Source organism: Anopheles maculipalpis, chromosome 2RL (assembly GCF_943734695.1).
Source record: "Anopheles maculipalpis chromosome 2RL, idAnoMacuDA_375_x, whole genome shotgun sequence".
NCBI classification, from domain to species: Eukaryota; Metazoa; Arthropoda; class Insecta; order Diptera; family Culicidae; genus Anopheles; species Anopheles maculipalpis.
Genome location: NC_064871.1, coordinates 22,648,389 through 22,671,130, shown reverse-complemented (window position 1 = coordinate 22,671,130; position 22,742 = coordinate 22,648,389). Strand labels below are relative to the sequence as shown.

Below are 22,742 nucleotides of genomic sequence, written 5' to 3'. Positions count from 1 at the left end.
TAGCATAATATCAAACGCCACCAAAACGTCAAAAGCACGTTGAGCGTGTATGTTGTTTGTAAATAGCAGCACTGCAGCTGCTCGCGCCGGTACAATGAAGGAACGCATTTTAACAAATAATGAAAAATCCTTCGTTCAAAAGGCTATTCTCGAATCGATCGTAAGTACTATAAGCTACCGTCACCCTGTCCCTAACCTCATTTTGATTGAAACTTTGCTTCCACGCAGCGTATCGATGGCCGAACGTTGGATGAGTTCCGCAAGCTAAGAATATGCTTCGGTGCCGAATGGGGCTTGGTCCACGTAATACTGGGAGAAACGCGCGTCCTAGCCCGGGTTACTTGTGACGTGGTGGAACCGAAAGCGACCCGACCCAACGAGGGTATGCTTTTCGTGAACGTTGAGCTGGGACCGATGGCAGCGCCCCACTTCGATGGAGGCCGTCAATCGGATGAATGTGTACAATTGAATCGCATTCTTGAGCGTGCATTGAAAGACTCTGGCTGTGTCGATCTAGAATCGCTTTGCTTGGTATCGGAGGAGAAGGTATGGACACTACGGGTGGACGTAACCGTACTGAATCATGAAGGCAATGCGATCGATTGCTGTGCGATAGCGGCACTTACCGCTTTGGCACACTTCAAGCGTCCGGACATAACGGTCGACGGTGAGAACGTGATCGTACATACGATGGAGGAAAAGGAACCAATCAAGGTGACACTTTTCCACTATCCGATTTGTGTTAGCTATGCGATCTTTAATCAGGGCAAAATAGCCGTGGCAGATCCAACTTACCTGGAAGAACGTGTCGCCGAAGCGAAAATGGTGTTCGGCATCAATTCGTACGGTGAGCTGTGTGGGTTACATCTCGGTGGTACTACACTTATCAGTTCCGAGCTGCTTTTGCGGACTTCGATGAAAGCGAGCAAACGGGCCCGACTGGTGGTGGATAAGATTAAAGCCGCCATTCAGAAGGATAGTGCAGATCGTGACAAGGGTTTGCCGGTTGGATTTACCGAAGGCATCGAACGTAACGAAGTCACTGTGCACGCGCAGGATAGAATGCAGGTGCGATTGAAGCGATTCAAGCTGAAAATTGACGGGCAAGAGCGGGCCGATTCCGATGGTGACGTAGAATCGGAACCGGACGAAACGATGGAACCAATCGATGCACAAAAAGAACCGGATGAACCGATGGCGGTGGATACGGTTCTGGAGATCGGAGACACTGCAGCCGTACTAATACCGACCCCGAAGGACGCTAGCAATCAGTGGTTAACGGAAGCGGAACTGATGCAAGTAAGGAAAAGGACAAAGAAAAGGAAGCGCATGAAGAAAAGTTTGCTTTCTCAGCCGAATGAAACCGTGGTAGTGGAGGGCGATAGTAGCGAGGAGGAAAAGGTAACGCTGACTTCTGCAGATATATGAATAAATTTATCTCTTCGAATAGTTTGTTGCGTATCATTGTGCTAAAATTGTTTTCTTGTTGGAAAGAATAAGAATAAAGAGCCGTTTTTAGGGCAATCATACTAAATTGAAACGAAAACTAGCGCAACCAAACGTACGCAGCCAATTTTTGACAGATTTGGCCCGGTTTATCGAAGTGTGTGTACAGTCGCGAATTTAATTTGCCTCATCAAAACAAACCAAACCACGGGGGAAATGTAGATAAGATTTCTAAACAAGATCAGTTTTAGCGTTGTTTATTAGGCGTTATCAGCAGCATAATGAAGCAACATCAATCAAATAACCACAAATTAGATCACAGGGTGGTTTTTTAGGGCTAGTGGTGGCGATCAGCTGTGTAGTGATAATATGTCCTGTGTGTTTGTTATCTGACCAACCAACAAAAAAAGCATATAAATCCCAAGTCGAGATGATCTGTGAATGTACAGCTCAGAGAGTAGCGTTCTTTAGATAGGTGGGGATTAAAGCATCCTCACCGCACAAACACCATACGGGACGCAGTGCTGCACCGTGCGTGTTTGGCCTTGTGCGAGCGCAGTTTTATAAAGAGTATATCATGCGAAAATGGTTATCGCACTCAGTTACCAACAACAGACGGACTCGAGAAGGTCGTCAGATTTGTGACGATCGCTTCCCCCATACTTAACGTTCTTGTGTGCTCCGTAGTGCAGTCGATTTGCTAATCCGGTTGATCGTCTTGCGGCAGGAACGACAAGACAATTGGTGCCGAAAACCTAGATCCTACCATTGATTGCTCTAAATTAAAGTGATTCTTGACCTGCTGTGAACATTGTTCTGTGTGTAGTGTAGCGAATCTCACGACGCCATGTCATCCAGCACCGTAACCCTGACGGAAACGGATAAGAAGCTGACCCAGTTTCGGAACTGTCGCGTACTACGCAATCATCGGCTAGTGCAGGACGATGTTTGGGTACGTGGTGGCAAGATCATCGATCCGGAGAAAGTGTTTTTCGACGAAAAGTTGCACGCCGATGTACAAATCGATTGCCATGGACATATCGTTGCGCCTGGGTTTATCGATCTACAAATAAATGGTAAGATTAAGGAAGGCGCAGGAAGGCGGTTTTAATATTTCCAAATTGGACGTTCATTAAAGGTGGATACGGTGTCGACTTTTCGTTCGATGTTGAAACCGTCGAGGAAGGTGTGCTGAAGGTAGCCAGAGGACTCTTGGCTCACGGTGTTACTTCGTTCTGTCCAACGCTGGTTACTTCGCCTCCGGAAACATATCATTCCGTTTTACCTCGAATTTCTAGGTCTGCTGGTGGACGACACGGGGCTACCGTACTGGGGTGCCACGTTGAGGGACCGTTTATCAATACGGACAAAAAGGGAGCTCATCCACCTGAATGTATAAAGGAGTTTGACCAGGTAAGGAATATAGAAACGATGTGCAAAGATGAGGCTAGCCTACATGTTTGCATTATTCTGTTTCAAGGGCATTGTGACGGTGCGTGAGGTTTACGGTTCGATGGACAACGTGCAGATAATAACGCTCGCACCGGAGAAGGCAGGAGCCTCGGAAGTCATACAGGAACTGAGCAACAATGGAATCACGGTTTCTGTTGGCCACTCGATGGCCAATCTGAGCGATGGTGAGATTGCTGTACGCCACGGTGCAAGGCTCATCACGCATCTGTTCAACGCAATGCTACCAGTATGTTATGGAAAAGCGACGAATGTTCGGTTCGAATTCTACAACCACATTTCTCTCCATCTCTTTACAGTTCCATCATCGCGACCCAGGGCTTGTTGGGTTGCTGACAACAGATAACATTCCGCCCGATGCGCTCGTGTACTTTGGCATTATTTCTGATGGAGTCCATACGCATCCGGCTGCCTTGCGTATTGCGTATAAAACTCATCCCAACGGGCTGATCTTGGTGACGGATGCGATATCGGCGATGGGGCTGGCCGAAGGACGACATCGGATCGGACAGATGGAGATTGAAATACGAGGCGGACGAGCGTATGTGGCCGGTACCAACACACTCTGCGGCAGCATTGCACCGATGGATGAGTGTATTCGATTCTTCAAGAAGGCTTCCAGTACGTGAAAGATACCCACATTAAGGGATTTGAAGTAAAAAAAAACTCACGCGTGACTTTTGCTATTTTTTTTGTAGATTGCTCAATCGAATACGCTTTGGAGGCTGCATCACTTCATCCAGCTAGCTGTTTGGGCATTGAAAAGCGCAAAGGAACTCTGGATTACGGCGCGGATGCCGATTTTGTACTGCTGGATGATCAATTGAACGTGCAATCGACATGGATTGCGGGAGAGTGTGTCTATCAAGGCAAGGACATTGTCTCAAATGCTTTGTAAAACAAGTGCCAGTCGCAAATAAAATAAAGAGACATTTTCAAACATTTTTAGTTGATGCCTCACGTTCATAAATGGTTTCTTTTATCCACAGGAGAAGATAGTTTCCAAACTATCTCTGATAATCTTGCTCGCAACAGTATCGGAAAAGCAAAACTTGAACCCGCGATCGCGGTTGTCTCTGACCAAGGTTTACATATATCTCATCACGTACGCAGCCAAATTGTCAAGAAATGACGCAACGTCAAATTTGACAAACGGTCCAAAACAAACCAAAGCATGATGAAAATAAAATTCTTTCCTTTTTCCGCTACCAGCTAATCGAACAACATCCAAACGCTCGCCGCAGCATTTTTCGATTGTACAAGAAAATCTCCCGCTGAATATTCGATCAACTTTCCGCTATGGCTCCATCGCGCAAGAACAAAGTAGTGAAGGAAGAGGTGCAGGTTTCGCTTGGACCACAGATCCGCGACGGTGAGATCGTGTTCGGCGTGGCACACATCTACGCGAGCTTCAACGATACCTTCGTGCATGTGACGGATCTGTCCGGCAAGGAAACCATCTCCCGGGTTACCGGTGGCATGAAGGTAAAGGCGGACCGTGACGAAGCTTCACCGTACGCCGCTATGTTGGCTGCCCAGGATGTGGCCGAAAAATGCAAATCGCTCGGCATTACGGCGCTGCACATTAAGCTCCGTGCAACCGGTGGCAATCGTACGAAGACACCCGGACCGGGTGCTCAGTCGGCCCTGCGTGCCCTGGCCCGTTCGTCGATGAAGATCGGTCGTATTGAGGATGTGACACCGATTCCGTCGGATTCTACCCGCCGCAAGGGTGGTCGTCGTGGTCGCCGTTTGTAAGCAGACGTATCCCGGGTGCATGGTGTGTGGTCGGTCAGTCGGTGTTTGGTCGTTGGAGCGCGTATCTCGCTGATAGGATGTATGCAGCGAAACGTTGAAACAAAAGCAAAATAAACGACAAATCAACCTCATAAAAATCTGTTTGGCGGTGTGTTTTTTGTAGTACTGATTTCCTCTTCTTGGCTTGAATTTCTACTTGGTCACGCCAGTCGACGGATGGCTTACTAGACTTGCTAATGGCACGTAGTTCATAACATTTTTTCTATATATTCATTTTTTCTATCTATACGTATCGAACTCCCCTTTCGGGTGACGAACTCTTTTTATTTTCTTTTTTATATTTTTTAATTATTTATGTATTTACAATTACCATTCAAAAATGTTGCCACCAGTTGCGACAAATAAACTGAGTTCGGCACCCAAGAGCTCAATACATGCGGAAACACGACCTAATATGACAGCCGGACCAAACTGGGATCAGGAAAAGCACAAAACCCACAAACCGAACTAAAGCTACTTTCCATATTGAAAACGGGATGGATTATCGGAAAGCAACAGAATTCTTCATACGCGCATTTATTTCATGTAATTAGTGAATTCTTCACGCCTAAACCGATTCCTGACTATTTTCCAAACTGCTGTTAATCTGCGATGAAGTATCCAGCAACTCATCTTCCTCATCCTGCCCGTCCATGTCGTAGATCCGCACGTTTTTCAACGATTCCGACAGTAATGCAATCAAGTTGCGCTTTCCCGAGACGGCTATTTTATATCCATCTCCAGTCTCGAGTAACTTGAGCGAACTTTCGTCGATCAGCGTGTACACATTTATCGCTGGACAACCCGCTACTTCCTCCGTTACCGTCTGCATGTATCCTCGCGTTTCCATTGAAGCTAAAAACTCACGCACAGCGCCAAGATTAAGCTGCATGAAGTAACAGTTCGCTGTCCGCTCGTCGTTCGGTGCCTGAGCGCGTAAAAGCAGCGAAAGTGTGTCCTCATCGTAAAAGTCCACGTGCTGAAAGGTAAGCGTACCGATCGCATCGAACCTCTGATCAAAGTAGGGTTTCTCTTCGAAGTGTAGTCGTACCGCTTTTAGGCCTCCATCATCGAAACATTCCACCAACAGAAGACTACGGTTAGATTGAACGATCGCTAGCAGTGTCAAGTGATCACGAGGATGGCATGCAAAGGCAAACGAACGTACATTCGAGCCGCTCGGCGTTTGAACCGTCAGCAAGTTCTTCTGTTTAAAGTCCGCCCCAACAACCTTACCCGGTTCCTCAAACAGATGATCAATGTTCTTTTTCAGTAGCTTCTGCTGCTGTAGCAGTGACGCGTGTTCGTAGTGCGGATAGATAGCATCATATTGACGCAAACATTCATTTTCTTCGAGCAATTGCTTCCATCCGTTCTCATCATCCTTTGCCATCGTACAGACCAGTGGTTTATCTTCGAGATATTGACCAACTCGTTCGAGATTAAATTTTCGGCGCGATTCCATCCGGCTATCTTCCGCAGTCCCTATATTTTGTGCGGTTGTATCAAAATTGCACAAAAATTGTGCCAAATATTGTATCTCCCGCTGCGTTATTGTGGGATGATTTTCCTGCAATGTTTCATCCATTACGCGCACTATTACGACGTAAAGCCACCGGAAGAAAATGTTAAAATCTCGCTTCGATGCATCAATCATTTGCTGCAGTTCGTAGGCTTTGATTTGAAGGGCACCACAGCTTCGGAGCACCTCCGTAACGGTAGTCGTATCGCGCATTATCGTGCCGTAGTAGTACCGATTTCGAACCATTCCATTAAGCATGTTTAAATGGTAAAACATCGCTTGGATTGCGGTGTAGAGCGGTTTCACTACCAGGCGCTGAATGGTAACGTAGCACAGCTCGATACTGTAGCCCAGCTTCCTGAGTCCTTTCTCGGTGAGATCTCGCAGCAGGAATTGCTTTAGTGAGGGTGAAGCGTTACCGAACATAAGCAGCTCGAGAAAGTCTGCCGATATCGATCCATCCGGCTGATCTTTGGCGTAGTTTGTAAGCTTGTTGTCCATCTCGAGTAGTACCGTTTCCCACGCCTCAATAATACAATCGACCGTTTCGTTCATGTACGACATTGTGTTGAGTATTTGGGCGTGTTTCAGTGCGAGGTTAAGCACCGACGGAGGATTTTTGTACAGTACATCGTTTTCCAGTACGATTACGTTCAGTGTTTCCGCTTGCTCTATGGCCACAATCAGCTGCTTAAAGTCGTGGCTCATCTTTGCTTCACGGATGCGTGTCGCGGAGGTGGAAGAAAGACCCAGCATGCCGAACACATCGATACTTCCGCAGGTTAGCATGCCGAGTGCGGATAGATACACCTGACCGGTCGCTGTACCGATCAGTAGAATGCTTAAGATGTGTTTGGTGCAGTAACTGCTTCGGTTGGGATTTAGCGGCTTTGCCGATGAGGACAGGGAGCTAAGTACGGGAAGCTCTGGCAGATACTTGGTGTGGCTTGCCTGAAAGTGATTAATTTGTTTATAAAATGCATTTAATACAATATCCGTTATTTAAAAAATATTTAAAACATAATATGCAACTATAAATGCAATATCCGTTAAACTTGTAACTAACATCACTGGAATCAATTTCATCTGTATTCTCTGTCCAGCAAAGGCACGTAATGTCCGTGTTAACGGTGAAGCTGTGAATTTCTTCCCTCGTTTCCAAATCGATCAGGAGCACGGTTCCATTGCTATAGCCTGTAACGAGGGTGAAAGAAGAGTTCCAGTACTAAGTATGGGAGACATTTCATGGCTTGTAGAGGCATGGGAACACTAATTACCAACTGCGATGAATTTTTCGCACGGACGCCACGCTATGCCACGCACTTTTAGCCCTTCTTCCGGTGGGCCCAGCTGCCACACTTTTTGCCACTTCAAGCGGTGCAGCAACACTTCACCCTTTTCAGTGCCGAACGCTAGCAAATCCATCTCTTGACTCCATTTTAAAATTTCCACCTTACTGCCAACGTTTTTGTTGCAGGTTTGCTTCATAAGGTTGCGGTTCGCTCCGTACTGGTTTGCCATGGTGAATAGCGTTGATAAAGTGAGCGCTGCGTTAGAATTTATGTTGATTTTATTCGACTTCAGGAATGACTGGAACAGCTGGTGGCTGACACCGGCAACTGTATAGTATGGATAGATTTGTGATGTTAATGCATGTTTGCTGTACTTTTTATGCTTAGGACATGCTTAAAAAAGAATAGAACAAACATGCGTGTTTATCTAGTTGGTACAATCAGCATAACATCGTTTCAAACAACATAAAACATAAAAGCTCTGTTTATTGTTGTGTTGATTTGTTTGTTTCCACCGAGGTTGCTAGCATTAGATCAAGATTAATAGAAACGTAATGAAAAATATTAATATTTTTTTCTATTTAGGTTGTTTCTAAATAGAGAAATTCTACACAAAATTCTTCCTATGTACAAAGCTCATTTTTTGTAAAAAAAATCCAATTTAAATCATTTTTAAAACTCTCCCAGTCCCCCTGTCATCATCCATACGTCAAATCCGTCAGTGGTTGCATGATTGTCAAAAGTGATGTACACAAGTTGGGGCAGCCTGCCGCAATGTCTACAGTGCGCCGAAGCGATCACCAACAAGCAAGCAGGGCAGGGTGACACAGGAGGTTCAGATTTTACACGGTCGGGATTTTTTCACCGCAACTTCAGGATGCAGGTAAATTGGTCGTCTCTTCCGTTTTGCATAAACTTGTGCAAACTTGTGCCTACTGCAACAGTGAGCTGTCCGTGTCGTGGTGTTTAATAGACCGATCTTGTTGTGCGTGCTGGATTATGGTGTGATGCAATCACATTTTTCATATGAAAGTGCAGGCTTTTCGGTACTTAGTAAGCGGGGAAAACAAATCACAGCTTCTTGCTGCCTTCATCCCCAATCCTACAGTCCACCGGAAGTGTGAGTTTCTGGGGTGGAAAAAGGCGTACGAATTGTACGCAATGGTTGTGCAAATAGTGCGTATTGTCGTGATCGAGTCGAACCCAGAATGGGTGGTTATGGGTGGTTCTTTCCGTTTTTCTTCCTTTCCAATTGATCGTGGTAGTGTCGCAGTGAACAGGGGGAAAGGGTGGGTGGTTCCCCTCAGAATGATATCGATTTAATCTTGCCTCGTCTCGTGTGGTTCAAGGGAACCCTTTTTAGCATACATTTTGCATAATAGTTTTATTCCGAGTGAGAGTTTTTCCATTTCCCAAAAAGAGCACCGTGCATTTGAAAAAAGTAAATAGCAACTTGAAAAAGATTGTCCTGGGAAGAGAACTCGCGCATTATACGATGTAAAGTGTCGCAGTAATTCGCTGCACACCTTTCCCCATCGTACACACGCTGTTTACGCCGCACGCGCGCATGTTCTTGCGAGAGAGGTTTGCGAAAGTGTCGAAGAACACGAACGCCGGGGAGGAAAGGTGTGACAGTTGAGTGGAATGTGTGTGTGTGTGTGTGTGTGTGTGTGTGTGTGCGTCTGTGCGTTCTGCGGCTGCTATTCTTTCCACAAAACGTATCGGACGAACACGGCGATGATGAGGTGATGCTGTGGCGTACGTTTGTCCGAAATGTGCTCCACTGACAGCGCGCGCACTTCTCCGCGTATGTTCATGTGCGAGAGTGTGTGTTTCGTACCTACTGCGATCGGAGTACGACGGCGGTGTGTGCGATAATTTAACGTGATTTCGCTGCCGCGCGAATCGCGCAACAAATCAGGAAAAGGAAAAAGATACATGAAGGAAGAATATCTCATGCTTCATAATAATTTCTTAATCATAATTTATATTTTAAAAAACTCACCCAAGTGGGTGTAGAAGACAGTTTTTCAAATAACACCCTTCCGATTCAAAATGCATAAAATATGCAGCCACTTTGTCAACGCAAAGTAGGGTTATGGTGGTGCCGTAAGCATGTTTTCCACAATTAAATAAACAATTATAGATTTGTATGATTACAACATAATCTTACCGCTTCTTCTGTCACATTCACACACAAAACGAAGGAAAAGGCGAGCGATTTGTTTTGTACTCGGTCCTTTAGCATATCGAGGCACCCGTTTGTTAAATGGCGCATGATACTGAATTAAAAATAGTTCTGCCTGCCACTACCCAGAAAGGAAAACCACCCTCCACCATAATGTGTGGCAGTGTGCGTGTGTGTCTGAATAGGATGGGGTAGTAAGTGTTTATTATTTTACCTCATGACATTTTGTGGTAGTTATTAATAATAATAATTAACGTTTTGCTTATGCTCCTGTACAATTTTTATCTTCTTTTCGAGGATTGGAAATTCAAGGACACAATAACGTAACCCATTACGAACGTCTCAATCAATGCGTTGCGAATCCGTGGAAAAAAATCTCACGTGCATCCACTGCAATTCTCTCTTTCTCCTCACTTGCCTTTTGTGGTCTTTCTGTATGATGCTCTTGGTTCCCTCACAAGAATCCAGAAAAAAAAACTTAATAAAACGTCCAGATCTAGTTAGCTCGCGGAAAAAAGCTCAGCTGTCGTTTCTAAGCACAATTTAATCGGTGCAAAAACGCTTTGTCCTCTCTAGTTCCTCTCTCAGTTTGCAGTTTATGATCACGGTAAACACGCGCCTACCATTCTGTAACTTCTAGCCCAACTCGCCCGTATGCCGTGTTATGGGGCGGGATGCGTTGTATGCACCGCGTTGTGTTTACATGCAACGGCGACACGCAAGGAAGATGTGCTTCGCTCTCGTTCTCTGAAATCGAAACGTTTATGCTCTCACGAGGCCCACGTAACAACACCGCGAGGGGGATAGAAAAGACGCTTTTCCTTGCTTGACTTGCTCAGTTGCTAACACACACAGACTACTAGGATCAGCCAGCCAGTCAGCCAGCAGACGAACTGTCGTCATCATCCTGCTTACCGTGGTGGGTGCGTGGATGATAACTTTATTACTTGAACGTTTTTTTTCTCGGACCGTTTTGCAGACATTGTCCCATGGCTGTTTGATAATGTGAAGCCCTCTGGATGAAGAAGAGATTTATGTAATGGTTAAGGGTCAGAATAGGCACAATTCTACGTGGATACAAGGATGAATGATAAGCATAACTATCGAAGTGTTGAATAATTGTTGTTGAGTGTGTGGTCGGAATTGGTGATACACGTTCGGAATTGTGATTTTATAGTAGTGCAAAGAATATAGCCATAGGATATTTTTATGTAATCCATGAGTGATGTGGTCTCATTTTCATAAGCTCGTATTGGTTTATCGATTGCTGCAACCGTACAAATAGAAATCGATTTTTAATTTCTGGTCCCAATATTGGTTTCTGTGCGTTGTACTAGGTTGCAGTTTTGTTTTTGCAACATTTCCTTGGCAGAAGAAAACTTGAAAATTTAATAAAATTTTACCCGTTGTGTGCCTGCAGCAAGTTTTCGTGAATATTCGTGTAAATTAAGAAATTGTACTCCTTTTTTTTTGCGAAATGAAAGCCATTCTTCGGGCAAAGGATATTACTGTTCTTTCGTTTTTAGGGTGTGTTTGCCAATTTTTTCCAGTTGTAACCTTTACCTTCGCCTACATTTTGGGCCGAGAGAGAATATCGCGTGTAACGTCGTCGTGGGTTGCTCTTCATGTTAGCCAGCCAGCAGCGTACGATTCGATGTGGGGGGGGGGGGGGGGGAGTGTTATGCAATTTTCCGCCCGTAGCTAGGCGGAACAGAGCTAACAAGCTTGCTGTGCGTTTTCATTCCTGGGGCGGATTGTATGTGTCCTACTGAAGCTGTGGTGTTGGTGTGTGCACGTATATACACTAGCGTTCTCCGGTAATCCTTTCGCGTTTAGCTTACAGCAAAAAAAAAAAAAACGTGAATGAGTTTTCTGATAAAATTCAGTGTTTTAGAAGAGTTTTTTGATCGGTATCAACTAAGAATGATTTTATTTGTTGTGATAAAATTTATATCTGCTGAAATTTCTAAAAGCAATCTTTACATAACGTTCATTTATTGAAAATTACACACTTTCTAATCTTTGCTAGAACTAGACCTTGAACGTATATAAGGATATTGCAACAAACGGAACGGATGTTCACTACTAACTTTTTGATTTGCGGTTTTTTATTTTGAGGCACCTTAAATGGTCCAAAATTGGTCAAAGTAACCTTTGCATCGTTACTCATTGCTAAGGCGAGTGTGCGTGTATGTTCGTGAAATGATCAGAATGAAGTTTCATCCGCCAGTGCTGTTTTAGCAGTGGTTGAAGAAAAAGCGTTTTCTTCAAAGTATTTGCCGTGTGAAGACTTTCGAATCTTCTTTACTGTTTTGCCGTTGTATTTCTTGTGTTTTATTGATGACTTCTAAACGGGGTAAGCCACATTTTTCATCGTTTTTTTTTCAATTTGATCTCGCCGGTTTTTTTATGCTTTGGTATTTACTGTACACGAGCATCATCCCCATTCTGCTTCCATCCATTTTCCTTGTGTATGATTTTTCATCGCGAAATAGTTGGCTGTACGATGTGTGGATACTTATAGTAATCCATGTTGTACAGCTGGAGAACTACCCATGTTGACTTTTGTTCGGTAGATGTGGTTCAATGCGGTTTCCTTGTTTCTAATTTATATTTCATGAAAGTAAAGTGCCCAATGACGGAGCACTACATAGATAGAACCATAGACGGGTACGGATAAGGGCCACGTGCCAAGAAGTTGAAGATGAAAAAAAGTTCATATTTTGTCTGAATCGATTTTCTCGAATTGGCCACGAGGAGGAACAACGTTGATGACACTCATCAAGGGTCGCTTGGATTCCGTATTCGGCATGTTTCTATGTGAAAAAGGTTCGATGAAGAGAGTGCTTTTCACTGGAGTGTTTCCGATTCCCGAGCTTTCCGGGATAAAATAAAAAAAAAAAGATCGTTACGAGGTACATAAATTTGGGGACAAGTAGAAATGTCACAATATTTGACCCGTGGACGTTTATGTAAATGAGCAGGTCGTTCCTAAGGTGGTTTTATTTCCGAAGCCACATAAGCAGGCTGCTGGTTAATTCTTAGTAACCTCATCATCGAGGAAACGATTGTGTTATGTAATTCTCGAGGAGTTCACCATCGTTTGAGCGGTTAAACCTTTAGCCCAATTCATATCGAAGACATGCGTTATAAAAAAGCCATAATAAATCAACATACTAAATTCTGTTTGTTTTTGCTTGTATTTTACAGATTTTGGGCTGAACTGCATTAAAACCACAGCAAAATAGCAGGCCTAATCGTTTTAGTCATCTGATATCACTGGAATCAGTGTCATTGGAAAGCAAAACGGCTTATACAATCTGAGCTCTACAGAAGCTAAAACAATAGAGAGAAACTCTAATTCTTCTGGTGTGTGTCGTAAAGGACAAAGCGCAACCAAAGCTTTCAAAAACAAAGCTTTCACATCGTACCAAAGAACCCAAAACATCATCCATTGTAACATCCAGCAGAAAAAACCAACAGTGAGGCCAGCCGAAAAAAAAAAATCACGTATCCCGGACGGTCAAAAATATCACCATAACGGCCACACCGTCATTGGCTACTTCGATTTGGAGTAGTGTGTCTAAAGCGTTGGAAAACAAGTAACCAATCAACACCGTTCGGCTGTCAAAAGTAGGCCCTTTTCCTATTGCCATCAAGTAAGTTTTCAACAAGCAGTAAGTCGTCAACGCACAAATATCCGGTTTCTCGCCGTCGATTAACGTTACCGAGCCCGGGAAGCAAACTTGCGTCCCAAGTGACGCATATTTCGGTGGTGGTTGCAGCAGTGCAGTGGGGATAAGAAGAGACGAGGGACCATTAGCCAGTGTTGGTGGTGGTTGTAGAGTGAGTTTTCTGAGGCTAATATGACGCTTGCTGAAATGTACTCTTTTTCGACCAGTAAATCCGGTGGAAGTGCGAACGGCAGCGGTAGTTCGCTGGTTTCGTCGACGACCTCGTCTTCCGGCGGATCTTCGGCAGTGTCGACTTCATCGGTTGTTGGAGAGGTGCCGGTTTCCTCTACGACTGCTTCATCAGCTGGAACGGCCACTATTCAATCGATGGTTGTTTCGGTGACTGCAGCTGCTTCTCCGGAGTTGGTTGCCGCTGGTGTATTGGAGCGAACGGGATCCGGAGTATCGGTGGTACCTTCGAGTGTGGTAACGTCTACGACGCTCACAAACTCTACCGCTGTTACGATTTTGCAGCAAACGCCATCAAGCGGCGCTGTATCGGTGTCTCCCCGTTCGGAACAACTTGTGCCGAAGTTGCTCGGAGGTCCGTCACCGAACAGCAGTAGCAGCGTTTGCAGCAACGGGAGCAGCACCAGCAGCAGTAGCGGTATGTTTCCGGAGGTTTTCAAGCTGGAGGACATGTTGGATTTGGACAACGTGGGCAATGGTGCGTTGAGCGAGAATGGAAGTACCGGTGGCGATTTCCAGCTCGATAATAGTTCCCTTTCCGATTTGATGGAACAAGATTGCACCCTATGCAAGTAAGCGATTTTAAGTCTGCTAATGTACTACATTTAACAAACCTATAGCTGTGGAAGGAACTGAACAAAACATATCGTTTTCTTTTTGCAGGAACAAATTCACTTCACCACGTGTCCTGTCCTGTTTGCATGTGTTTTGCGAAAGCTGTCTGGATAAGTTGCTGATCGATGGTGGCGGCGATAAGACTCTTGAGGGCGGAAATACGATTGTTTGCACCATTTGCAAACAATCCACTCCGATCGGTCCGAAGGGTGCAGCTGGATTGCATCAAGATTACATTCTGAGCAACGTGCTGGATTTGTCCACCATTGAACCGGCGCTGCTTGCGTGCACCTCCTGCAAGAGTAAGGAGATGGCGATTTCGCGCTGCAATGACTGTGCCAACTTTCTGTGCGACAGTTGCGAGTATGCGCATCAGCACATGCGCTGCTTCGAAGATCACAAGGTCGTCCAGCTGGAAGATTTGCGCAAGTCGTCGGAAAAGGTGGCCATCCACAAACCGCTGTACTGTTCGGTGCATGCGACGGAAAATTTGAAGTATTACTGCTTCAATTGCTCCACCCCGGTATGCAACGAATGTTTGATCGGCGAGCACAAAGGAAACGATCACAACTATCATATCATCAGCGAAGCGGAAAAACCGATGCGCCAGGAGCTGGAGTGCTCGATGCGGGATGCAAAATCGAAAATCGAGTATTGCAATCAGGCGACCACCAAGCTGGAATCATCTTTGCATGAACTGCAAAGCCAGTACGAGACGGCGCGTGGGCTTATCAACGAGTCATTCCAGAGCTTTAAGGCAGTTCTCGAACAGTGCCGGGAAAATGCATTGAAAAACTTGGAAAAGTTGCATTCCGAGCGAGAGCTAAAGATCATGGATCTGTATGATAATGTTGCGAAATCGGTGGAGAAAATCGAGGTTGCCACAAAGTACGCCCGGAAGGTGCTGGATCAGGCGAATGGCCCAGAACTGTTGAGCCTGAAGAGCATGATATGTGCTCAGCTAAACCAGTTGATGGGCACTGCGCCGAAGGGTGACGTAAAGTTCTCGATCGAATTTCACAGCAATTACGAAAAGTTCGAACAGCTCGTACCGGAACTGTTTGGTAAGTTCCGCACAGAATCATGTTTGCCGGCCAACTTGAGCGAAACAACTCCATCACCTACGCTTCCCGGCGTACCGATAATGGTTTCCGATGGGCTTCATCAACCGGCGAACGGAAGTTGCGGACTTAGCCAGGGTCCGCTGACTGCATCGGTAACGGCTAGCAGTCCTATTTCGTTGCCTACTTCGATGCAATCCTCGTTCGACGGGGACATTTCGACGCTTGGCACTACCTATATGCTGCCGAATGTGCTGACTCCGGAACCGGCCACTGGTGCGGGAACGATTGCCGGCTCAGGTAATCCGCTCAGTGGTGGCACACCGTCACCGGGTGTCGTCGTAGGTGCGGGACCACCAACTCTGCCAGGACTGTCGAGCATTGCCGAGTATAATCTTCACCGGTTGGCAAATCTGGCCGGTGAAACGTCGGCGAACGATATGACTGACTCGATCGTACCAGTTGTCAACAGCAACCCGGCGAACGTACCGAGCGCAGGAGCTACGCCGAACTTTACACTGGCCGACCTAATTTCCGGCAATCAGCACGCTATACAGGCGCTCGCCAAATATTCGATGGGCGGTCAGGATATGGCCGGCAACGGTTCGATGCTTGCGCCCCATCCCAGCCTGGACAGTGTGCCGATGCTGAACGATTTCCCTGGCGTGCTGCCGGGCTCGACGTCTCCTATCCTGCCCGTTCCACCGAACATGCCGAGTATCGATGGGGCAGGAGGCATGAACGGTGCCGGTAGCGACATGGCGATGAGTCGCTTCCAGCCATCGGTGTGCGTGAATGGGCGTACGAAGGCCACGCCGATGCAGATACGGACCAAGTTCGGTTCGCTCGGGCAAACGAAGGGCCAGTTCAACTCGCCGCACGGCTTCTGTTTGGGCGTGGACGAGGAAATCGTTGTGGCCGATACGAACAATCATCGCATCGAGATATTCGAAAAGAATGGCACGTTCAAGTTTTCGTTCGGCGTACCGGGCAAGGAGGAGGGTCAACTGTTTTATCCGCGCAAGGTAGCGGTCATGCGCACCAGTGCCAAGTTTGTCGTGTGCGATCGGGGCAACGAGCGTTCGAGAATGCAAATCTTCTCTAAAAACGGACACTTCATCAAGAAGATCGCTATCAGGTGGGCTAGTAGCATGGGGTTTGAGTCAACTCTTCCATCGTAGGGTTGCTCTTGTCACAAGCGGTTTTGGGATGGTAATATTGCATGTGCTAATGCGTGCTATAACATTGTATTCGTCCTTTTAGGTACATTGACATTGTGGCTGGATTGGCTGTTACGAACAAGGGATTGATTGTAGCAGTGGACAGTGTCTCGCCGACGGTGTTCATCATATGCGAGGACGGAAATCTGATACATTGGTTCGACTGTAGCGATTTCATGCGCGAACCTTCGGATATCGCTGTAAATGGTATGATTTTGCTATTCTGTTGGCAGTGTAAAGGAGTGTTTAGTAATCAGTATTGTATTATGCTGTTACATCATGATCCTAGGAACGGACTTTTTTGTGTGCGATTTCAAAGGACACTGCGTGGCTGTATTCGCAGAAGATGGAACGTTTAAGTATCGTATTGGTAGTGAAAAAATAACCTGCTTCCCGAACGGTATCGATATATCGGATGCTGGAGATGTGCTGATTGGCGATTCACATGGTAACCGCTTCCATGTGGCGTGCTATTCAAAGGATGGACATTTGCAGTCGGAGTTTGAGTGTCCTTATGTTAAGGTAAGAAAATTTATAACTATTTACGCCTATTTATAGCTATTTAATTTATAACTATTTTTTATTATTATTAGTGATGGGTGGGTCGACTTCTTAGTGGCATTAACGATCCCGCTAATGCATTTGTGAAGCTTGGTGACCTTTTTTTTCAGGCTCTCAGGGGAGGATTCTCCAGAGATATTGGCTTGTAGAAAGTATGAACTTCATTTTGAACCAAGGATCACGAGCGATTTATTACGTCTGCGATTTCGGACAACCTTTTGCCTTCATTGCTGAGGTCATTCCAAAAATCGCTTTTCGAATTTTAGCCGGGATTTTGACATGTTGAAACGGTCATTTTCTAGAGAAAATATTCATAATATAAAAATTGTACCTTTATTGGTATTGGTACTTTTGCTTTTGATTAAAATTCTTAGTAGAGCCTATTAATGCTACTTTAAATTGACCACAAAAATATAATTTTTGTAACAAAAAATTTAAAGATACTCCGGGCAATTATTTGGAATAGATTTGATAATTTTTTTTATAGTAAAACAGTTTTTGCCTAATTATCTCCTAATTATTAAACTTTGTCATCAAAAGCATTTACCTTTAAAAATGACTAATTTTAGCACTAAATGCATAAAGTAGGATCCTCCCGGTGATGAAGACGACAGCGGCGCCGGTCTTCAAACGGCAGGACCGGGGTTCAAATCCCATCCGGACCGTCCCCCCGTAGTGAGGTCTGACTAACCAACTACGTGGTATCGGCAGTCTAGAAAGCCATTTCGATGGCCGGCATAACCTTAGAGGTCGTAAAGCCAAAAAGCATGGTGGGGGGGGAGCGGGGGACATGAAGTGTGGAAACAATGTTTAAAAGTTTTATTTTTTTCCCCGCCCCACATACGACGTTTTATTATTCATGTTCATAATTATATTCCTGTACAGCGTTGCCTAGCGTGTTGATATATGCATTTCAATCTGCTCTATGTTATGTATAAGTTTCGAAGTCCGCCTAACGGGCCTCTCGGATGTCCAAGTGGCTAAAATTTCAATTGCATTATTTTGACGCATTTTTCTTATTGCAGGTATCTCGTTGCTGTGGACTTAAAATAACCTCGGAAGGATATGTGGTAACTTTAGCCAAAAATAATCATCATGTCCTTGTCCTGAATACACTGTATATTCAGTGATCAATAGCAGGCGCGAGAATTTTAAAGCCTAATTACTAAGACATCTTGCACACTATATCTTCCACAAATGTTGATCCTTGTGCACGTTAGTCTCCTCCTAGCTTTTCACGCGCGTGAGTATCGTATTTCTTCTATCATCTCTCGTCGTGTGCTGTGTACCAACGAGAGTAAAAAAAAAAAAAACTATCAGATCAGGCATCGCGGCATAAACTAGTACGAAGATTTTTCGACATACCAACATACACAAGGGACATGGACTCAAGTCATCTCAGTCCACCCAAAGGGCATGCACAGCAATCTGTTTACGATGTGTAGGAGGAGAAGATTCATCGAGCTTTTTGGGGCATGATTTTTATGTCGCATTATTGCTTATTAGTACGTTGTCGAAAAAGCGATTGATTCGCGCCGTAAGAGCAAAGTAATACCATTCTCAAGAACTTTTAACCCATAATGTAACAAAAGCCAAGCAGCTTTTTTTTAATTTGTTCAACACGATGAATGGTTATGATATTATTAATTTGTAGAGGTGAAAAAGAATTATCATTATTTAATTTTTTTGTGTTCATCGTAGGTAACGTTTGCACATGCCTAATCTATCTAGTATATTATTCGATATTTATTATTTGAAGATGAAACAATATATGATCTCTGTTTTTTGTGTTTACATCTATGTAGTGAGACATTGGTAACAAAAAAAGCTCATGTGCAGTTTTAATAACCGCCGTATTTGGTGAAACAAAAGCGAACTGTGGGGTTTCCTAAGATGATAAGAACCGCCTCAACTATAATATATTTACAGCGTGAAATATGTGTAGAAGGAAAGATTATATAATACCATATAGGGCAGAAATAGTAGTGCATTGTCCGGTGACGACCCTCCAAAAACAAAAACAAGAAAAAAAAAAAACTCACAACGAGCGTGCATTAACACATCAAACACAACAATATTTCGCATTTATGCGTTCAAAAGTATATCTAACATCTATTAACGATATCGTACAAAAGGAATTACACTTTTGGACAAGTCCAAACATTCGTACAGCGCATACTGTTTGTAAATAGTACTGAAATGGCGGTGTTTTGTCTTTTTCACTTGTCTAGATATTTTATCTCAGATTCGAGTTAATGAAATCCTTTCAGGGCATGTATACATGCGAAAGTAGCAAAGCAAGAGCGGGAAAAGCTTCCAACAAAAAGGGGTGTCGTGATGGTAAATTTAAGCATGTTCCACTTGTCAGCTTGCAAGTTGAATCTAGCACACGATTAAAAACGCATGGTTTTTAAAATCAGAAGCCAGCGAAGGAAGGGACCTGTGCTTCGTTACAGAATAGAGGAATGAGTGAGGTTCCGTAGATGGCAAGATGAGAGATGATTTTCAATTTATTGGAAATGTCAAATGTGTTACTATCGATATATTTTTTGAATGAAAAATTACAACCCACTTAGTCTACTGGAATAGAATACAAAAAAGCTAATCAAGACGAAAGCATGCAAGAGTGAGAGAACCGAAAAATTGAATTGCTAACATTTTTTACAATATTTGGCCCAAAAGTCTTAACAGCAATACAATTTTTTCGATAGCCGAAACAAAGGATAGATTTTAATTAGAAGATGGCGGGACTGCGCACTGCATACACTACAAAGTGGCTGACAGAAGAAGCAAATGTAATCGAGAAAATCTGTGTGGAATATTAGGGCTTTACTATCGTTCCTCCTTATTTTAGTATTTAACGTTAAGAATTTTTTACGATTACGTTGTTGGCAGATTTTCCCTCCAATTATTTCCTGATCCAAGTTCCATGTTTTTCCCCACTCGTTTACATATTTGCCATTGCATTAAAATTTAAGATAGGTGTATGGCGTTGTTTTATCGTCATTAGATTAATTTTTAAAAACGAAACACTCACATTTTTTATTGCAGTCCTGTCGTCATCTGAAACGGGATTTTTGTCCTGTTTGTTTTGTTTTTATTGATACAGAAAGACATTTTTTGTGATTTTTTTTTCATAGTTCCGTAATGTTTTAAATGTGTGACAGTGCGATAAAAGTTGCCACTGAATCGCTCTTTGATCGTTTATACAGTCCACCAGTAAACAATGTATTTCTCTATTGATTAGATTTTTCCCACCAACGAACCGCAAAAGGGAGACTAAAGCTTTCTGTGAAATTTTATCCGGTCTCTATGGTTTCATTTTACACTTTATAGCAGTATTTATTTGTAATTTTTAATCCATATATTACTTTGCTGAACAATGGAAGGCTTGTTCTACATGCTTTAGGCTGCTCCACGCTTCTCGTGTCGTGTTGTTAGCACGTGGAAATGCGTGGAAAAGCGTACCGGCTGTACAAAAACTTGACAGCTCGACTCAACAACTTAAGTTGATACAATTTTCGAAAGAACAGTCTTGGTTCCTTTAGAACTTTTTCGATTTCTCTTGGAATAATAATATGTTAAGCTTATGTTATTGGCCAACAGGCTATAAGCTTTTTTACTTGTGTGAATCGAGATGAATCGTAGCTAAACTAAATCTTTTTTTTTATCTGTCAACATTTGTGGACAATGGAAAAATATTGAATGGTCGAAATATTACTGGTGAGTGTAACGGTGTTATGTTTTCGACCAGTAAGTTCTTGAACACTTTCAATTGATACAATGCAAATTGCAGAGAACTGAGCAAAGCAACACTTATCTCAAGTATCTGGAACATAGTCGAAAGTTTTGGTAATAATTTATTATCAACTACTTCCCGTTTGAAGTAAAATGCAAATTTTACGTAATGACCCATTTTACAATTGCTTGGCAAGGTTGTTAACAGTCCTGATAATATTTTTTTTTGAAATAATTTATATGGAATTATATTTATGGTAGGATATTTGCTCATATTTTAGACGTAGCGGTAGAGCAGGCTTCACTATGGATAAGATTAGTGAATAATATTCTTTTGTGCAGTAGCATGCGATAAGGGAATCAAACATTGACAGAATCAAATTGACAAAAAGTTTTATTTTTTTCCTGCGAATCTCGCTACAAAACTATATTTTTAATGCATTTTTTGTTTAAGATTATTGTTTGCTTTTTATATGTGTGTGTGTTTCTGTGTTGCAATCGAATCTCAAAGAGGGTATATTTTGTGTTCAATGTTAGCAAAAACAAAAGGAATAGATTATCTCATCCCTAGCATCGGAACGATGTTGGAAAGCAATATTTAGATGCCATAATTTATATTTCTTCACAGGCAGAATAGTTTGGGAAACAGACTTTAGTTGTTGTTTTTTGAAGTATGATAATTTACAGAAATGCGCTATTAAATTACTTAAGTTCTCTGTTCCTGCGGTTAGAACATTCGTCATAATTATTTTCCATTTTAACGCTTGGTCAGTTTGAGATTACAGATGTGTTTGATATTTATTGAGCCCACACGTTTGTGTGCATTTGCAGTGTTTCCGATCATTGATATTAATAGGCGTGTTTAAAATACCTACCGTTCAAAAGACAAGTTATTGATAAAAAAAAACTGTAGCAAAGCCAAGAGAGGTAATTAAATGTTATCGTACGACTCACAGATAGCCAACAATGAATTTCAATGGCTTCCGGTAACAATCTAGAAAAGCATTTTTGACTTTGACAGACAAAACAAAATTTTACATAAAAAAATGATAGCCGACGACGATTGCAGAAAGGAAATATATATAAAAGAAAAACAATATCCCTTTTCCCTAAGGTGTATAGAAAAATCGAATCCAAAGCAAAATATTTTATAATTGAAACAAAATATTTTTTGCCTTACATTTTACATTTATACATCTATTAATAGAAATATTGCAACGATTTTAGAACTGGCGGGAGGCGATGGTTGGCCATTGTCACTCTAAGTTATTTTAGAAGATGGCAGATAGGAAAAATGCTATTGAAACAATGTACTACCACACTACCGTACTAATACTATCAAATGGCAGTAAGATATTTTAAATTTTAATTTACTGAAAAAAAAGCAGTGAATATGTGTCAGATTATACTGTACGTGGAGAGATAACTTTTAGGCGTTTCTTTAAAAAAAAAAAACAACATTTAAACATGGAACAATTTCTGTTAAAGTTCATCAGATAAAGTCCAGATACATGAGCAATGTAAGTAGGAAGGAATCGATAAAAAGCAAGGAAATTAGAATTCCGATAGTAAGAGAATTATTCATAATCAAGTAAAGTATATATATATTAACGTTCACATCCCACGGATACCTAGAACTAAAAGCGTTTAAAGTTCCTTCTCAAATCAATAAATTGATCGTTCTGTGTGGATCCATCGATTTTGTGGTGGATGGAATAATGTATCCGGAATATTTGATTTTCTAAACAAAAAAGCAAATTTATAAAGAGATACGTTCTCACAATCAAAGAATCATTCTGCTGTGCTATCCGGGTGTTTCTTCTGCCTGTTTAACTTTGGCCCGGCAAAACGGTTTTGTTTTGTACACGTCATAAAAGCTTTTCAATCACCGTGTTGATGAAGTGTACAC

The 22,742-nt window shown here is 43.1% G+C and overlaps 7 protein-coding genes across 8 annotated transcripts in view; 5 read left to right on the top strand and 2 right to left on the bottom strand.

Moving 5' to 3' along the window:
• The window catches only part of LOC126556871 (brain tumor protein), a 138,181-nt gene extending 119,919 nt beyond the window's left edge, over positions 1-18,262 (top strand). Inside the window, exons 2-6 of the mRNA XM_050212415.1 lie at positions 13,563-14,210; positions 14,302-16,452; positions 16,578-16,741; positions 16,824-17,056; positions 18,121-18,262. Of these exons, the coding sequence (XP_050068372.1) occupies positions 13,582-14,210; positions 14,302-16,452; positions 16,578-16,741; positions 16,824-17,056; positions 18,121-18,225 (3,282 nt within the window). The 5' untranslated portion in view covers positions 13,563-13,581 and the 3' untranslated portion in view covers positions 18,226-18,262. The remainder of the gene's footprint in view (positions 1-13,562; positions 14,211-14,301; positions 16,453-16,577; positions 16,742-16,823; positions 17,057-18,120) is intronic.
• The window catches only part of LOC126558034 (cellular tumor antigen p53-like), a 444,866-nt gene that overhangs the window by 32,869 nt on the left and 389,255 nt on the right, over positions 1-22,742 (bottom strand). The gene's annotated exons all lie outside the window — the stretch shown is intronic.
• Positions 34-1,430, top strand: LOC126558054 (uncharacterized). Its single transcript, XM_050213988.1, has 2 exons — positions 34-160; positions 229-1,430. Exons 1-2 carry the CDS (start codon positions 50-52, stop codon positions 1,426-1,428), a joined length of 1,311 nt encoding a protein of 436 aa, XP_050069945.1. The 5' UTR covers positions 34-49; the 3' UTR covers positions 1,429-1,430.
• LOC126558156 (N-acetylglucosamine-6-phosphate deacetylase) lies at positions 2,294-3,836 on the top strand. The gene is made up of 5 exons (XM_050214117.1): positions 2,294-2,522; positions 2,585-2,859; positions 2,927-3,145; positions 3,216-3,537; positions 3,615-3,836. Exons 1-5 carry the CDS (start codon positions 2,294-2,296, stop codon positions 3,812-3,814), a joined length of 1,245 nt encoding a protein of 414 aa, XP_050070074.1. The 3' UTR covers positions 3,815-3,836.
• LOC126559325 (40S ribosomal protein S14a) lies at positions 4,206-4,701 on the top strand. The gene has a single exon (XM_050215460.1). It carries the CDS (start codon positions 4,216-4,218, stop codon positions 4,672-4,674), a length of 459 nt encoding a protein of 152 aa, XP_050071417.1. The 5' UTR covers positions 4,206-4,215; the 3' UTR covers positions 4,675-4,701.
• LOC126559743 (anaphase-promoting complex subunit 4) lies at positions 5,281-7,783 on the bottom strand. The gene is made up of 3 exons (XM_050215916.1): positions 7,513-7,783; positions 7,291-7,429; positions 5,281-7,181 (listed from the first exon to the last, which is right to left on the bottom strand). Exons 1-3 carry the CDS (start codon positions 7,754-7,756, stop codon positions 5,282-5,284), a joined length of 2,283 nt encoding a protein of 760 aa, XP_050071873.1. The 5' UTR covers positions 7,757-7,783; the 3' UTR covers position 5,281.
• Positions 12,554-22,742, top strand: part of LOC126557604 (protein arginine N-methyltransferase 1) — a 724,795-nt gene continuing 714,606 nt past the window's right edge. The window contains exon 1 of the mRNA XM_050213442.1: positions 12,554-12,558. The gene's annotated coding sequence lies outside the window, so the exon portion shown is untranslated. The remainder of the gene's footprint in view (positions 12,559-22,742) is intronic.

Coding starts and splice junctions, on each gene's coding strand:
- LOC126559743 (XM_050215916.1), bottom strand. CDS start 7,756: ATGGCAAACCAGTACGGAGCGAACCGCAACCTTATGAAGCAAACCTGC. Junction 7,430..7,512: donor CGAAAAATTCATCGCAGTTG/GTAATTAGTGTT, acceptor CCCTCGTTACAG/GCTATAGCAATGGAACCGTG. Junction 7,182..7,290: donor TCCAGTGATGTTAGTTACAA/GTTTAACGGATA, acceptor CTTTCAGGCAAG/CCACACCAAGTATCTGCCAG.
- LOC126558156 (XM_050214117.1), top strand. CDS start 2,294: ATGTCATCCAGCACCGTAACCCTGACGGAAACGGATAAGAAGCTGACC. Junction 2,523..2,584: donor TATCGATCTACAAATAAATG/GTAAGATTAAGG, acceptor CGTTCATTAAAG/GTGGATACGGTGTCGACTTT. Junction 3,146..3,215: donor TGTTCAACGCAATGCTACCA/GTATGTTATGGA, acceptor ATCTCTTTACAG/TTCCATCATCGCGACCCAGG.
- LOC126558054 (XM_050213988.1), top strand. CDS start 50: ATGTTGTTTGTAAATAGCAGCACTGCAGCTGCTCGCGCCGGTACAATG. Junction 161..228: donor AGGCTATTCTCGAATCGATC/GTAAGTACTATA, acceptor GCTTCCACGCAG/CGTATCGATGGCCGAACGTT.
- LOC126559325 (XM_050215460.1), top strand. CDS start 4,216: ATGGCTCCATCGCGCAAGAACAAAGTAGTGAAGGAAGAGGTGCAGGTT.